Source organism: Hipposideros armiger, unplaced genomic scaffold (assembly GCF_001890085.2).
Source record: "Hipposideros armiger isolate ML-2016 unplaced genomic scaffold, ASM189008v1 scaffold_818, whole genome shotgun sequence".
Lineage (NCBI taxonomy): Eukaryota > Metazoa > Chordata > Mammalia > Chiroptera > Hipposideridae > Hipposideros > Hipposideros armiger.
The window spans coordinates 524812-542723 of record NW_017732168.1 but is presented as its reverse complement, the minus strand read 5'-3'; the positions used below and the strand labels follow the sequence as shown (position 1 = coordinate 542723).

Here is a 17912-nt window from a genome sequence, read left to right as displayed (position 1 = left end):
ATGAGCAAAGCAGTGCATTTCTACTAGTAACTACATCGAAAATCTACCCACAAGGGAGATTGAAGGCCTAGGGACTTAAAGCTACCACATGAAGTGCCCTTTGTGAAAATAGGAACTAAAACCTTTTCAGAGGATAATTCATCAATATGTGTTAAGAGCTTTACAAATATGTTGACCATTGGTCCAATTATTTCACGTGTAGGAAAATTAATTCTACAGAAACAATCAGAATTGGGCACAAAGTCTTATGTACAATAATGTTCAATGAATCAGCAACAGATGATGAACTGTGGATTCACACAGACCTGGGTTCTTTCCAGTCCCAATGCAAATGCCACCCACTCACCAGCTCTGTCTTAGTTAAGCTCCCAAATTCTCTGGGACTCAGTTTCCTCATCTGTAAAAATGGGGTTGCCTATCTTTTACAAGATGGCTATCAGGATTAAGTAGATAATGTATGTAGCATATGTACTGCCTGGCACATTGTAAATGGTTGCTACTGTTATTATCCTTAAAGCATTATTTACAGAACAAAAAATAAATGGAAGCTCAAATTTCAACAAGAAAACGATTATATAACCATATAGTTGTATGTGTTTATACACATAGATTATAACCAAGCAAAATATTCTACAGCCATTAAAAACATGTTTTATAATAATAGCTACTGATTTAAGGAATGTTGAAGTTACATTAAATAAATGTTTCAGGTTTATAACACTATAAAGTACCAACCAGATTTTGTTAAACACATTTAAACAACACAGGTTTTGTTAAACACATTTAAAAAAAGACATGGGTTAACATATTATTATTTTGGATGCTCTGTGGGTACAAATCTTCTGAGTATCTGGATTATATTACAGGGAGCTTGCATTGTAGCTCTTACTTTTCTAGGTTTTCCAGTTTTTCAACAATGAACATACACTACTAGTAAATACTCTAATGAGAAAAATTATTATAAAATAATTTAAGAAAATTCAGTGTTCTAAATATATAACTTGCAGTTGTGAGTGCCAAATAAGTAAAGAAGAAGGTAGCACATTTTAATACTGTCAATGGATAGCCAGATAATGTCTAGTGAAATAAATGCCAGATGATAAGCACTTATTTTAAAAGACATACAACTATATGTGCATAAACAGACAAGTAACAACAAGGACAAGAAATTCCAACTGTCAATAACTGGGATGCAAAAATATATCCTACCTCTTATGGGACCCTTCCTATAGGATTTGTGTACCCACAAATCAGGCTTTTTTAAGCCCCCACAAAGCATCCCAAGATAATAAAATAAGTTAATCTCACAACAGGGAACATGGCTCTAAAGAGGATACTGTATTGTGTGTGGGTCAGGAGATACATATCTCCCTATAAATAATTTCTCAAAAAAGCATTACAATCAAAGATAAAAAGGCAATTCAATAAAGAAGTCTTTCTGACAATTAATGCTAGAACAATTGAACATCCATATATAAAAAATGAATCTTAACCCATTTCTCACATCATATACAGAAATTAATTCAAAATGTATCACAGACCTTAGTGTAAAGCCTAAAAATATAAGACTTCTAGAAAAAAATATAGGAAAAAAATCTTAGTGATGTAAGGTTAGGCAAACAGTTCTTAGATAAAGTATCAAAAGATGATCCATAATAGAAAAATATAACTGGACTTTATCAAAATTTAAAACTTTAGCTCTTTGAAAGACAGTATTAACAGAATAAAAAGATAAGCCACAGACTGGGAAAAAGATTTCAAATCAAACATCAAAATTCAATAAGAACACAAACACAATTTTTCAAAAATAGGCAGGGCAGACACTTCACTAAAGAAGATATATAAAGAAGGCAAATAAGCACAAGAAAAGATACTCAACATCATTAGCTGTGAGGAAAATGCAAATTAAAACCACAAAAAGATACCATTATATAACTATCAGAATGACGGTGGGATAACTGACAATCCCAAGTGCTGGTAAGAATGCAGAGCAATTAGAACTTTCAAACATTGCTGATGGGAATGTAAAATAATAAAGCCAGCATGTAAAGCAATTTGGCAGTTTCTTACAAAGGTAAACATACATTAACCATATGACCCAGCAATTACTCTTAAGTATTTACCCAAGAGAAATAAAAATTTATTTTCATGCAAAAACCGATACATAAATGTTTATAGTAGCTTTCTTCATAATTCGCAAACATTGGATAAATTCAAATGTCTTTAAACTAGTCAATACATAACATACACCCATATAGTGTAATACTACTCAAAACACAACAATACATACATACACACAACCAATATGGATAAATCTCAAAAGCGTTATGCTAAGTGAAATAAATAGATTCAAAGTTTTCATACTACCCAATTCCATTTTTAGAGCATTCTGAAAAAAGCAAAACTATAGGGACAGAAAACAAATCAGCTGCCAGTGCTGGAAGTACAGGGAGGAGCTCACTACAAAAAGGCACAAGAGAATTCGGAAGTATGATGGAATCATTCTGTATCTTGATTGTTGTGGTGGTTACAAGACCCCATGTCAAAACTTAGAACAACAGTACATTAAAAAGGATAGATTTTACTGTATGTAAGTAAATACCTCAATTTTCAAAAAAAGCATTACATATTTATGCTACAATTAAAATAGAACAAAAGGGTAAGAAGTACAAAGTAAGGGTCTCTCTCCACTCTTTATTTTATAAATACAGTACAGCCACTGTTAATTTATGTAGCACCTTCCTCAGGGGAAACTTGATTTTTGCTAAAGTTAATAAACTTACAATTGATAAGTCATAATGATCCCATCACAAATACTCTCAATGATAAGACTGACTCAAGGATAAGATTTCATTTCATGATTTGGACCAACAAATTTGGTAGTCATGTCCCAACTGTTCTCAAATAAACAGTTTCATTAAGATAGCAGGAGAAATGGTAACACTTAGAGTAAGGCCTTCAGTTTAAAAGGCTTTAGTTTAGGCCTACCTTTGGTAGTATTTGTGAAAGCTGCTGGACATCCATTGCATCTATTTCTTCTCCTGAGACTGACTGGGAAGTTTTGGAATATAATCCCAGACGACTAGCTAAAGTGAAATGGGAGAAAAAACATAATTAACCAAATTGGTTCTGTTTGATACGCTAGTCGACATAATGCTCAGTTAATGCAATTTGTTATCTACCCTCTTTCTTTTAAGTATAAAATGCATTTATATTCAGGGATCACAAGACTAACTACTAGTAAGACAAACCTATTTGAAATAATAAAGTCTGGGGATTTCTGTTTGACATTTTTGTTTAAATTTAAGAATCAAGAGTTTTCACAATTTAACCCATCAATCCTAAGAACTGAAACAAGGGCAATCAGGTTTTGCCCAGCAGCTCAATTTTTACCAGAGTACATTTTAAATACCCAAAGCCAAACAAAATGGTGGTAATCATGTAGTTGCATGTAAATGAAAATTAATGCTGAAAGATTTGTCTAGGTACAATCTTTCCAACAATGTTATGTTTCTAGAGACATTGTCTTCTTAGATAACATAAAATGTGAAATCCTGTCCCAGTCTCTCTCCATGTTAATAAAATCAGAATTACTGGACTTTACCAAACTGCTTAAATTTATCAGTATGAATTACAGTTTACAGGCTCTGAGATTAACTTTCATGTTCATTTTTTTACCTTTTACTTCTTAAATTAATTGTAAATAGTATCCAAACGACATTTGCATATATACAATGAGGCAACAGAAACACAGGTACAAGTTATATTCTTTTAAATTGTGTATAAGTCTGCTTTGAAAATGATACTCAAGTTGAATGGAAAAACTAAATTTCATGTTTTCTTTTACATTCATGATTTAGTGCTTTTATCCATCAGCATAGTGAATTATGAAGTTAAAAGTAACCAACTATCCTTTAGTGAATAAAATACTATATGTGATTTCAGTTATGTCTTTTCATTCAATACTACTTTAAACTAAAATATATCTTGGCCTACAATTTTATATAGTCTGAGCAAACAAAAGAGTCCATTTCAATTGTATAATCTCAGTATTATGTAAACACATTTCATGTCTAATGGTTCACAAAACTATGCACAGCAGTAATTTTTTAAAAACTAACAAAAACAAAAGGAAGCAGCGTAGTTATACCGATTGCAACTGCAGTCTCCTGTGAGTCTCCAGTAATCATTTTTATCGATACTCCGGAGGCAATGAGTGTTGTAACAGCTTCTTTCACACCAGTTCTAGGAGGATCAATGATTCCCACCAAGCCAAGAAATGTCAGCTGTCCCAGTTCAGGACCAGACGCCAAAGCAAGAACTTAGGAAATAATAATAAAACCCCAAAAAGAAAACATGAGTCACAAAAACATCAGAATGTACTTGACAAAAGCAGAAGATAGCAACACTTTGCAAATAAATCACTTAAGACTATAATGTCATTGTAGTTATTATATAATCTTTAAAAACCAAAATTATTGCACATTAAGACATTATAGTGTTAGTCCTAGATATGGGGTTGCTTTAAGCTATTAAACATTAAAACAAATAACTAGAAAACTGTTGAGAAGGCAAGTGAGGAGCTAATAAAGAATGTTTTCACAGAGTAACCACATGCAGCTCCTTTCAGCATAAACTATTGGCTCTGTAGAAAATGCAATTAATTATCTGGAGAAATTATAGGTTTGTTTAGCTTTCAAGTCAATTTTAAACAGACATCTCTGAAGGTGGCTTCTACTAATGTTATCTTCAGCATTCTGTTTTATAGTCTCCAGAACAATTCAATAGCTTGTAAAGAAGGCTATATTAATTAATTATAAACATGTAACAATTTCATACATGACAAACCTTGGGAGATAAAGTTAACTGTAAAATGACTGTAAAACCACTAACACCAACAATAATTTGGTGTCTTTCCCTCTTTCCATAACATTAAAAGGTATTTCTTATTTGTAACTTGGTTCTCTAAGAGTATATAAATAATACCACCCTATCATTATTTATAGTTAGCTTTCTGTCATACCTGGTCACTTAATACATATAGCACAAAGTATTGTTCATTTTTAAATATCACATAGCTTATTCTCTGGAACTTCTCAAAACTACCTTATGAGCTAAAGGGATGTGTATGTGTCTCCATCTGGGATATTATTAAACTGAAGAACTTACCAAAGAAACACACAAAAAAAGCAAACAAACTAAACATATTTATCTCATGGAAAAACTGAAAAGTCCCAGCAAGACCACAGGAATACCATTCTTATTCAAGCAGAAGGTACTGAGGATTAGATATATTTGGAAAACCAAGGTTAGAGGCAAATAACTTCTATTTTTCCAGTGTAAGAGTCATATAGCTAACTATGTATGGAGATGTGGGCCCCAAAGGCTTTCACCCTGGAAGGAATGAGCCATGTGACAGTGCCTGGTATTGGAACAGGTGCAGATGGCAACAGAATGGGGCAGTATCAGTTTGTGTCAGTAAATGGTAAGAAAGAGAGATCAGCTTTGGGCACTCTCAACAGAGGGGTGGTATTAGCCTAGAGGTTAGTATCTTACATTTATTTGTTTGCTTTAGAACAAATGAAGATCTACTGCTACTGTTTAGGACAAGAGTAGGCAGACCTTTTCTGTGGAAGAGTCCCTAACTAAAACGTAAAAACAAACATATTCTATGGGAGACAATATTCACCAATGATACAGCCAATGAGGTGCTAATATCTGAAATTTATAAAGAACTCATACAACTCAACACCAAAAAAACCCCCAAAAACCAAAAAAAACCAAACCCACTAAAAAATGGGCTGAGGACCTGAATAGACATTTCTCCAAAGAAGACATACATATGGCCAACAGACATTTGAAAAGAAGCTCAATGTCATTAATCAGAGAAATGCAAATAAAAACCACAATATGATATCACCTCACACCTGTCAGGAAGGCTATCATCAATAAATCAACAAACAAGTGTTGGTGAGGATATGGAAAAAAGGGAACCCTCATGCATTGTTGGTGGGATTGTAAATTGATGCAGCCATTATGGAAAATAGTATGGAGGTTCCTCAAAAAATTAAAAATAGAATTACCTTATGACCTATCAATTCCACTTCTGGGTATTTATCCGAAGAAATCCAAAACACTATTTCAGAAAGATATATGCACCCCTATATTCACTGCAGTACTATTTACAATAGCCAAGATATGGAAGCAACCCAAGTGTCCATCAATAAGCGAATGGATAAAGAGGATGTGGTATATGTATACGATGGAATATTACTCAGCCATTTAAAAAAAAATGAAATTTTACATTTGTGACAACATGGATGGACCTAGAGGGTATTATGCTAAGAGAAGTAAGTCAGCCTGAGAAAGACAGATACCACATGATCTCATTTCCATGTGGAATCTAAACAACAAAATAAATGAACAAACAAAACAGAAACAGACTCATAGATACAGAGAACAAACTGAAGGTTGCCATGGAGGAAGTGGGTTGGGAACCTGGGTGAAAAAGATGAAGAGATTGAGAAATACAAATTGGTAGTTACAAAATAGTCACAGGGATGTAAAGTACAGCATAGAGAATATAGTCAGTAATGTTCCAACAACTATGTATAGTGTCAGGTAGGTACTAGACTAATAGGCGGGATCACTGCATAAATTATATAAATGTCTAACCACTATGCTGTACACCTCAAACTAATATAAAATAATACTGAATGTAAAAAAAATTTTTAAATCTGTTCTGAAATTAATAAAACATTCTTCAGTTACCTCAGAAAAACACAAAACCATATTCTAAGTTCAAAATTAAGAACCATATGTATTTTAAGAAACAAGTTTTATAAGATGCAACATCAGTACAAGTTAAATTTAAAATCTTTCTGTTCTTCATTATGGTAATTTCACAGGGAGGAAGAAAATGGTACACAAGAAAGGAAGCAGAAAAAACAAGAAGCAAGAGCCAAATGGCCGGAATATTTCCCAAAGCCCTACGCAACCAAAATTTTTCTCCTCTACCAATTTTGGTCTATTTCACAATGTTACAACACCAAACCACTCATGTGCAATCCTCCACAGTCCTCCAGATAAAAAGAGTTAGTCAGAATTTTAAAAATGTGAAACTTATGCTCCAAAACACGAGGAAAACAAGGAGCACATATCAGACCTTTAAGACTTCAGGGTTTCTAAATCCAAGCCAACTTTGAAACCCTCTTACTGTGAGCTGCTAAGAACAAAACCTTGCCCTCAAATAAAGCCACAAAAATACCTTTCTAAACCTGTAAATGAGGAAGTCCTATAAATCTACACAAATGATTAATACCCACAAAAAGCCCTTGCTTAAGTGAACCATGAGTAAGAAAATTAACATAATTTGTTTCCTACTCCCAGGAATTGCAGTGCTTGACTTTTGCTTTGTAAAAACAAAATTAAAGAAGCCAACTCTTCCAGTTTCCTTGAGAGAGACTATGTAAAGTGTGTGTGCATGTGTTACCCATAAGCCAGATGACTATCCAGAAGGTAAAAACCAGGTCTGGCCCTAACCCTTGCCTCTTCAATCCTACACGTGATGTCCCTAGGAGAAGTGGCCTGACGTGTGTGTGCACAGCAGACCCTCTCACCGCATCATGTTTAGTGAACAGCACATCCATAAGCAGAACCTGGGTACTTCTTTACCTCTCTGGTGAATGCCAAGGGAAGAAGTCACCAGAGGAGGAACGAGTAAGCAATCACCTTAGTATAAAGGACAAATTAGAGGCTTTAAGACTTCAATATTTAGGGGACTAGTTTAGATCTATTAAATAAGACAGTCAATGTGATAAAATAAGGAAGGAGTAATATCACTTTACCTCCATCCATCTCCCTTTTTACAAAATAAACTAGTCAGAAATATAATTACTATCACCTATTCAGAGACCATTGCAGGTTTGTAAGAACTATAGAGTTCATATTTTGCTACATTCATGATTTTCATGTTTTGGGGGCCAATTAGCCAACTAACACATAACACTACAAATGGCAGGGTTCTACACAGCCTGGAATAGAGCTGGACAGCTCAGATAGGAAGTATGAATTCATCTACAATTAACAGGAGGCATTACCTGTCCACCCTAGGGAGCTATGCTGAAACCACCTTACCTCTGAGCCCTGCTGAGCCCATCCGCGCCTTCTCTTGTTGGTACAGATCTCTCTGCTGCTGGGTGAGTGCCAAGGTCTGCCCTTTGCTGTGGTATGTAGTACAATACTTAATCACCTGTTCATAAGCACCCTTCATAAAACAAATCTCTGGTCTGTCCTAAGAAGAAAAAAATACCAAATCAATTCAAATTAATTTCAACTTATTTCAACTTGTACATATCCGTCATTGGAATCCAAGCACAAGTGGCATTCATTTCTCACAATCCCAAGGGAGTTACTCAAGCCTAAGGCTTTCAGTGGTACTTGAACTTTGACGATGAAGTTGATATGTGAGAACTTTCTGCATCCTATAAAGAAAACCGCATCCACTACTCCCCACCCTCACCTCCATATATTGAAGGCAGTGCTACATTAAAGCCCAGATTAGGCACTCCTAATTTGGGGAGATTTGCGGAGAGACTCACAACTTAACAGGAAAAGAAAAGATCTAACATCAGCCCACAAGCAATGGATCAGGCTTTCTTCTGTTGGCTGCTATTATATGTATATATGTGATCCCATTTAGTCTCATAACCATCTTATCATTATGGGTGTTATCGGACTTTTTTCTTCTATTTTTTCATCACAGTAAAGTAATACACAAAAGCTTACAATGAAAACCTGCAGTACCCTGCCCAAAACTTCTCACCTCTAATTCCACTCCAAAAGGGCAAATCAATTTAATGTTTTCCTTTGTATTCATCTCCTTGTTTTTAAATACAGAGGGTGCCAAAAAAAGTATACACATTTTAAGAAAGCAAAAAAAAACTGTATTAAAATTGTAATACTCAATATATACCGATAACAAAAGAGTACAAGTCACGTATATACATTTTTTTGGCACCCTGGTATGTTTGTACTGCTCCTTTTTCACTCATCATTTTATACATGTCTATTGTGACAGGTGATAGTCTGGCGACCCCCACTATGTATTCCTCCTCTCCACGCTGTTATAATATAGTTAAGGCACAACCTGGTCACTAGTAGTAGTCACTAGAACAGTTCATACACATCCCACTTCTCCTTGCAGGCACATGATACGAATGTATTTCCTTCCCCTCTCACACTCTGAAGTCAGGTGTGACGGGCTTTGGCCAATGAATATGAGCAGTACTTGTGTCTCTTCCAAATGGAAATTTAGGCACCAGTGCTTAATGTGCTCTTCCTCTGCCCCTGTTATGACACTGTGTGCTCACAGTGAGACAAAGCTTCCATTTGCCTGAGTCCCCAAGTAACTAGTGAGCAGATATTAGGGAGTAATATTAGGGGGTAGGAAGATAGCAAGAAGGCATGATGCTGTTTCCATGGCCTATATAAATCAAATGTATTTATTTTCCTGTTCAAGTTTTATCTTTTATAAAGTTAATAACTGCCCCTGTTTTTTATCTGCTTAGTTTTCTTTATACCTATTACTAATTATTCCAGAACTCTTTCATGTAATATAAAGTCTGTCTCAATGATATTTTTCAGATGATCAAATGAGCAGGTAAGTTACTACTCCCATATTATTACTGAAGACCCCCTCCTGGAGCCTTGTTCTCCTTTCCTTTTCTAATTTGAGTTGCCTGATTTCTAGGCCTGCTGCACCACTGGGATCTTGTCATTTCCTTTCTCCTTTATCCTGGTGGTTCTTCATCCCTCTCCTGGTTAAAACTCACAGTGTGCTATGTCTTCCTTTTCCTTAGTTTATTGTCTTATCATGGAATAACATATTCACCAGTATCTTTCTAAGAAAAGATGTGTGGAATAAACATTTTGAGACTTGCAATGTCTGAAAATATTGTAATTCCATCCCCACATTTGTAAGTACAGCTGGGAATAACTCTCTTCTGAATCGGAAGGCTTTCCTCTATTATCTTCCAGCCTCCAGTGTCCAGTGCTGCATTTGAAAAGTCCAAAGAAGGTATTTTAATTCCTAAATCTTTGTATATGATCTCCCCTTCGCCCTCCCTTCCACCCTAAAACCTCTGGAAGCTTTTAGAATTCTCCCTAAGTATCCTCCAATTTCTTGATTATTAGCCTCACGTTTACCCCTGAGGAGAGATTGTTCCAAGATGTGACCGCTACCTGACCCATGAGCTGGACGTGTGCCACAAGGGTGAGACTGCTTCCCGAAAAACCCCCCTTAAGAGACTGACTGCTCATAATCTATATTCGTTCTGTCATTAACCAGACCCTGTCCTTTGCCCCCCACTACGTGCTGGTTCCTGGCACAGGCCGTTTATCCTGGCCTGGTCAAGCATGCAAAGTAACTTCCCGTACCTGGTAGTTTTCACGTATTAGTACCCATGCCTAGCCCCTCTTCTGCCCTATATAATTCTTGGGAGCCTGCCAAGCAATGCTGGGATCCATTTCATCTTCCAGCCACCCAAGACATGCCTCATATGTAAGTTTCCTCTAACAAACTCCATTCATTACCAGGCTGCAGTGGCCAGCCTCTTTCTTCAGTCTTTCTGGGCCCTCCACTTGTGGAGGAAGATTTTCAGTCCCAGGACCTTTTCCAGGGTCTGCATGTATGAACAATATACTCCCCCTACCTCTCGTTAACATACTCATGCTGAGCAGCTGACGGGCAATTTTATTCTACAAGTTGAAGTCCTTCTTCTGGAAAATTTTCTGGTGTTATTTGATAAAATCTTCCCATTTTCTGTTCTCTCTTCCTGCCACTATTAGGTGAATTTTGTATCTCCTGTATTTATTTTCTGATTTTCATACCTTATCTTTTATATGGCCCATATAGACTTGTTCTACTTATAGATTCCTTGACTTTATTTAAGTTCTATTTATTCTAAGTTCTATCTATAAATAAACGTTCTATTTATTTTGTTGTCATTTTTTTATGGTCTTTGAAGATTTTCTTCAGTATCCAGCGTATCTTTGTTTCTCTGAGACCCCTTTCTCTGTTTGTTTGGTCTGTGTCTTTAACACTGAAGACATTCCCCAAATATCTAGCAATCCCTGATTGTCCATTTATATTCAAGACTGAAGCAATTAAAGGTCTAGAAGCTCTAGGGGCATTGAATGGCAGAGCTTATCAACCTATGGGTATAGACTGGAGATGAAGCCCAGGAGTAGGTAAGCTCTACCAATGAACAAAGAGCTTAGTTAGGAATACTCTACTGTGGAATCCCCCTGGGGCCAGTCAGCTTCTCTAAAACTCTCAGTCTTCTGATTTAGAATGAGGGTAGGGAGATACCTGCCTGCAGGCATTCTAAGAAAGTGGAGTTTGGGCCTAGAGGCTTACCCTTCAGGACAATGACTTGCCCTTAAGCACTCTGTTTTCAGTCTTAAGCCAATTTCATTCTGCCCTCCAGTCTTGTCCCCAAGATGAAATTTCTGATATTCTACAGGGGTAAAGGGCTATGGCCTCAAAAATCAGAAAAGGTACTTGGGGGAGTTAAATTGGTTCCTTACTCAGAATTTCAAACTAATCTCCTGTTTTTAGCCTTTGACCTCGGTCTCCACCTTTGAAGATACCTGATCACCCTGTCACCCTGAGTCTTTCCCATACTTTCTTTTTTTTAGTTTATATCTTTTATTCATTGGTCATTGTTTTGGCAGGTTCCAGGGAGAGAATAAATGTATATTGCTATGTTCAAATGAAAAGTCCTCTAATGACAAACTATTTGAGCCACTGAGGTTGTTTTTAAATTGGTAACTTAACTTTACCATATCTATGCCAGGCTGACCTCATCTAGATCCTGAGCCAAGTCAGTGGGTCTGGGTTTTGTTAGTTCCACTGGTTGGTTTTATTTTATAAGAGAAAGCCTTCAGGTCAGCATATGGGGAGAAAAATCACACAAATCTTTCCAAATTTATATCCTGCCACTCCCTATCCCCCATTTCCACAACCAAGAAGATTCAATGTACAACTTCCAATATACAACTCTGATGAGGTTGGATTCAAAACTGCTAAAGTCAAATCGTTAAACTTTACATGAGACACGTTATCTTGAAGTACTGTTTGAAAGTATATAAGAAGTAAAGAAAGAGACCTTCCAAATAAACTCATATATATATATTCTTGCTATATAACTTATAGGATCAAGGGATATCAGCTAAAAATTACCTTAATCAAATGCAATTTTTGAAATTATTAATCATAAAATATAAAAATAACAAATATATATCTTTAAGGGCAAAGTAAGTTTAAGCATCAAGCTGGTATACAGCAACTATGAGTGATATGACTACATTGTAGATAACTAAGAACTCTTACTACACTGTGTAAAAATTTCTAAAATACACAGGAACAAGGTAGTAGTTTGAAATATAAGTGCATGGACATTTTGTCAGTTTGTAAACTGGATTAACTAATATGATTTATATACATTTGGTAACTACTTTTCCATAAAATAATGTGGTTTAGTTGTTCTGAAGACAAGACATTCCTTTAGTGAAAGAACACAGATGTGCTGAAAGTATCTAATGTCACAAGCTTTAGAAGGCTGACACTAGGCTCCAACTCATTTCAGTTGTTTGTTCACATAGCAAAACTGGGTATATTTATGCATGAATTCAAAGAGAACGTGAGAATAACAAGGGATAGATATACTGTGAATTATACATAGTCTAAAGCAACAGGTCTTTGTTAGGCTTTGCTTTGTTGAAATCTAAAAGTGGACAGTAAATGAAAAATAGTCATCTATGTATGTTAAACAAAATATAACAGTATTCTTTAAATGAAAGGATACCTGCTGTGTTCGGTGAACACACTTAACAGCCATCCACTTTTGCTCAGAGCTAAAAGGATATTCAGCTTTTCGAATATAGTCCTGTTGAAGTCCATCAAGACCCATCTATATGGCACAAAAACAAAGTTAACTCTCACCAACACGTGACTATTTTCCTTTTAACTTGTAGCTGGGTTGGCTAGAGATACTTGGATTATTTTTCAAATAATGGTGACAGAACAGCAGTACTATATATATACATAAATATGATATATATTACATAATTTTATATATATATATAATATATACATTGATATATATATATATTGATATATATATAATATATATATCTATATATCTATATATTGTATATATATATATATATCATACTTTTCTGAACAGCAGCAATTATGTTCAACATGAAAGCCTGGGTATGTAGATAAAGTCTCAGGCATGCTTTCTGGACTACATGTAGACCAAATCTTCAACACTGACTATATTAAAATTTCTACTGACTCAAATTCTGGAAGGAAGCAGGATACAAATAAATAAAGGTACCCAACCAACAATCAGCAATAAACATTTATAATCAATAGACATTTCATATTCAATTTCTCACTCCTTAGGTATTCAACTCTATTTTGCTTGATGCTACTATCCCACTCCCTTAACACCCTCCACTTGATATTATGACTACTACTACTGTCAAGCAGCTGTTCTCTTCCCAATGTCTTCCACATTTTCCTCCAAATATTCAAAAATATTTTTAATAAACTACTCAAAAACCTAGTTTATTGCTTTTGGTTGACTTTTTATTGTCTTTTGAAACATGTTGAGACGCTTCTTCCTGGCTTTCAAAGCTCCTCCAGAAATCCATCATGTGGCCTATTTAAAAATCCTCTGGGTTATTCAAACTCCTTTCATTTCATCCAGGTTAACTTATTCAAAAGCCACAATCCATTCTATGCTATTTATTCCTCTTTGTTTTTACTCTTGCTCTTTTCCTAGCTTACCTACTACCTAAACCCTTCCTATCTTTCAAAGCCCAGATCCCAAGTCTGATTTTGCACTGTTTTTACATGTGGCTCAACTGGAAGCAATAGACAGTTAGGATGTAACTGTCTACTATCTTGGTCTTCCTTTTATTTGTTCCAAGCATATCAGTGTTAACTTCCTACCTAAAATGTGAGGTCCCCCCCCATAAGGAAGTGTTTTCACATTCTTTATCTCACAAACAGGCAAAGCTAAGTATAACACAGTAAATAACTGTTAAAAAATTCAACTTTTGAATATGTTTTAAAAAGCTATACTATGCTATTTTATTTATAAGAACAAATGATAAATGTTACTCTCTGTTAAAGAAACAAATTCTAAAAATATCAATTTTATTTTCTTAAATTAAATATATTATAATAACCTACATTTTTATATTGGATCTCAATTGGACCACATTTAGAGGCATATCCTGTTTCACACAAGTCTCAAAAATTTTTAAGACTGCTCTTAAAAGTAGGAATTTTAGGGCCGGCTGAGTGGTGCGTTGGTTAAGAGCTGGCTTGGGACACCAAAGGGCCCCGGTTCGGATCCCACATACGAAGGCCAGTGACACTGCCATCCACAGCTAAGATGCTGAACAACAGCTCAACCTGGAGCTGGGCTGCCCTGGGTCACTGGCGAAGGCGTAGGCTGCAGCCCCTGCTGCAGTGGGTTGCCATGGGCTACCGTGGGTAGCCAGCAACCGCTGTGAGCGGCCGTCCAGACGCCGGCGACTGATCTGCCTCGCCCGGGAAGAGTACAATGATGGTGCCAACTTGGGCCAGTGAAGCAACATCCTCCACAACTAGACTGAAGAACAAAAGAACAGCAACTTGTCTGTTCCCCTTCCCCCGATTCAGCGCTGTTCCCATCCCCCAATTCCCCAATAAAAATCTTTTTAAAAAAGTAGGAATTTTATTTTTGTTTAGGAGTAACAGGTTGGTCTTTAGGTTTCTCATTTAACCAAATGTGGGACTTAGGAGATCAACTGAAACAGATGAAAGGATCACTGAGAACAGCACCCCATCTCCTAACACAAATTCTAACTAGACTCATTTTTAAAAAATGGATAATGGAGAGAAAGAGAAGACTGGAAAAAAGAAAAGCTGATTTCTCATGATGTCCATAACATCTTCACGAAGAAATACTAAATAATGTTGCCTTTTACTCATTTGAAAGTTAGTATTTATCAGCAATTACACACATTTATAAAGCTTTTCACACAAAACTCTAAATATTATGGAAGACAGAAATATTTCCTCATAAGTAGAAATCCATCACTGGTCAATTAATTTCTATCTTGCATATAAGAGATAAAGTTATACTGAAAAAGCTCTATGCTTTGTATTTCCAGGAAGACTGAAACTGGTTCCCAAAAGGCAGTAAAAATAACCAATAGTGTGATTCTTTTTCACTTTATACCAAAGACCAGTTAATACTGAAATTGATGGCCTTGTGTTCTCTGGTAAGGGTGATGTCTTGTATGTTGAAAAAGAGATTAGGCACATACCTTCATTGCAAGAGCAATTAAGGCTCCCTCTGTTGGCTTCCCCATTAGAGTATTGTTTCTAATTACAGCATCATTGCATACACAGCCCGCCTAAGAGAAATACACAGAAACTATGAACCCATCACTATGTCATAAGTCATTATGAAGCAAGTCACCTTTCCAGAGAATAAAGTACTTACCTCAACAATCCTGCTAACAGCTGGGTTATAGAATCCATGAACAATATCACCATCAACAATTACTTCCCCAAATGGATTGTAGCCAACTCCAGTAACCTAAGGAATATAAAGTGGGGTCAATAATACAACCAGTAGACATTGACCATACTTAGGAAAACCAAAAACTATGATGAGTTGTGTTCATTTTATTTTATACATCATAACACTGTTAGCGCATATACCTAAAAAGGCATCTAAATTTGTGTAAAAGAACATTTAATAAAGGAATATAGATTGTAATTTTCACAATGATAAACCTAGTTAATTATACTAATAATTACATTAATAATTATAATAATGTACAGATAATAAGTAGAAACAATATAATTGTTAATATAATTAATATCTCAGTTTCTATTTACAATATTAAAAATACATATAAACGATGAAAATCTCTATGCATAAGTGAGCTTAAATTTATGTAATATTACATTTTACATAACATACTACAATTTGCAAAAAATTCAAATCCATTACCACATCTACTATTCATGACAAACCTGTCTGCAGAACTCTTTTTACAAGTATGCAGGCTCAGAGACATAAAGTGATTTACCATGGCACTTACAACTTGAACATAGCATTACACACCAGTTTTAAAAATCAGAGGCAGAAACAAGCCATATACTGATTCCTTATGGCTAGAACAAACCAAGCCAAACAAAGATTAAATTTCACAATAAAAATAGGACAGTTTAGAGAGAAATTAACAAATAGTTAATGCTTGACATATAAAATTATGGGCTTAAAACAAAAGAGAAACTTATATCCTGTATCTTCCATTTCTGGACCATGTAAATACATGTAACCCCAATGACCCTTCTGAGTCATCTAGAAAAGGCACATTCAATAACTTATCATTGGGTAGCCTTGACCAAATATAAGACCCTAAATATCAATAGTCTCATTTTAAGGCCTATGTAAAATAGAATTAAATAAACCTAGGTGCATCATCTGTCAATTTGTCTGATGCTTACTTTGCTCAGTTAATTGGCTATAAAATATTTTGAAACACTGTACCCACCATAAATAGTGTTAATAAACATTCCAGCCAGAAATCCTGCCAAGAGTAGGTAAGACTGAAACTTGTGTTCACCCAGCTTCAAAATTAACCAAAGCACATACACTGGCATGCTTTTAAAAGACTGCCAATATATAACTTTTAAAATAAAGTAATTATTATTTATTCACTTATTCTCTCAACAAGTATTTACTATTGTGAGTTAGACCCTGTGCTAGGCAACATAGTTCTTGCATTATTATAACTTATAGTACAATGGGAAGAGGTACAGGAAATTTTACCTGGACTAATGGCTGAGAGGTATGGAGTTTTATAAAGCATATAAAATAGGGCCAGTTCTGGGTGGTTAGCAAACCTGAAGAAGTGAGGTGCAAAGGATGAAGAGGCATTAGACTGTCCTCAACAGTGAGAACAGCAGCAAAGCTCCTGAAGTAGAACCTTTCTCACACTGAAAGAACTATAAAGCCAGTGAGCAAAGGGGAGAATTTAAGGCTGAAAGAGGAAATAATGGACAGAACACACAGGGCCTTGAGAGGCCAATGAAGAATCTTAATTTACAGAGTGACATGCTCAAAATTTGGTTCTAAAATATCCTTCAAGCTGCACATAGAGCAAGGGCATCAGGAGTTTGGTAATGAATGAGCATGGGGTGATTAAAAGAGAGGTGTCAAAGAGAATTCAAAGTTTCTGGACTGTACAACTGGAGTGTACAAGTGGAGTGAGATCAAGACTTGGTGGAATCACATGCACTAATGATACACTAGAACAATTAAGAATGTTAAACACCCAGTTTCTTAACAAAGGAACACTGTCATAAAAAATAAATCTATAGAGTACCTCAGCATGCAGACCATCTGAACTAAATATGTGAGTAACAGTCATTTCATTCTTCGTCAATGTTCCAGTTTTATCTGAACAAATCACATTACAGCAGCCTAAAGAATAAAACATTACATGTCACCAAAAGTCAAGGAGAAATAAAAGGTCACAATGAATACAAATCAAACACTGTGAATTTTGTACAAGTTAAGCTCACTGATAATTTTAGACTATTTATTCTCATCATGTTTGCTTCAACACAGTTTCTGAAACTAAAGTTAAAAATTAGATACTGATAAATGTTGACTTTTCCTTATTTACCGTTGAGTTTCTACAAAGCTACTCAGTATTAGCTTTATATAATAATTTTATATAATACATTTTCTAGAGTCTCGAGGGTACCTAAATATAAACCCATATAATTTATTCAATCAGTATTTTAAGGTATTTTTCCTTCTCAA

The 17912-nt window shown here is 35.4% G+C and overlaps 1 protein-coding gene across 4 annotated transcripts in view; it reads right to left on the bottom strand.

Moving 5' to 3' along the window:
- The window catches only part of ATP2C1 (ATPase secretory pathway Ca2+ transporting 1), a 116899-nt gene that overhangs the window by 15045 nt on the left and 83942 nt on the right, over positions 1-17912 (bottom strand). For 3 of the 4 annotated variants that reach the window (XM_019628916.1, XM_019628919.1, XM_019628917.1), the window contains 7 exons: positions 17470-17567; positions 15573-15668; positions 15394-15483; positions 12870-12974; positions 8137-8293; positions 4151-4321; positions 2989-3086 (listed from right to left, as the gene is read on the bottom strand). In XM_019628916.1, the coding sequence (XP_019484461.1) occupies positions 2989-3086; positions 4151-4321; positions 8137-8293; positions 12870-12974; positions 15394-15483; positions 15573-15668; positions 17470-17567 (815 nt within the window). The remainder of the gene's footprint in view (positions 1-2988; positions 3087-4150; positions 4322-8136; positions 8294-12869; positions 12975-15393; positions 15484-15572; positions 15669-17469; positions 17568-17912) is intronic. The other variant, XM_019628918.1, reaches the window with a different exon arrangement.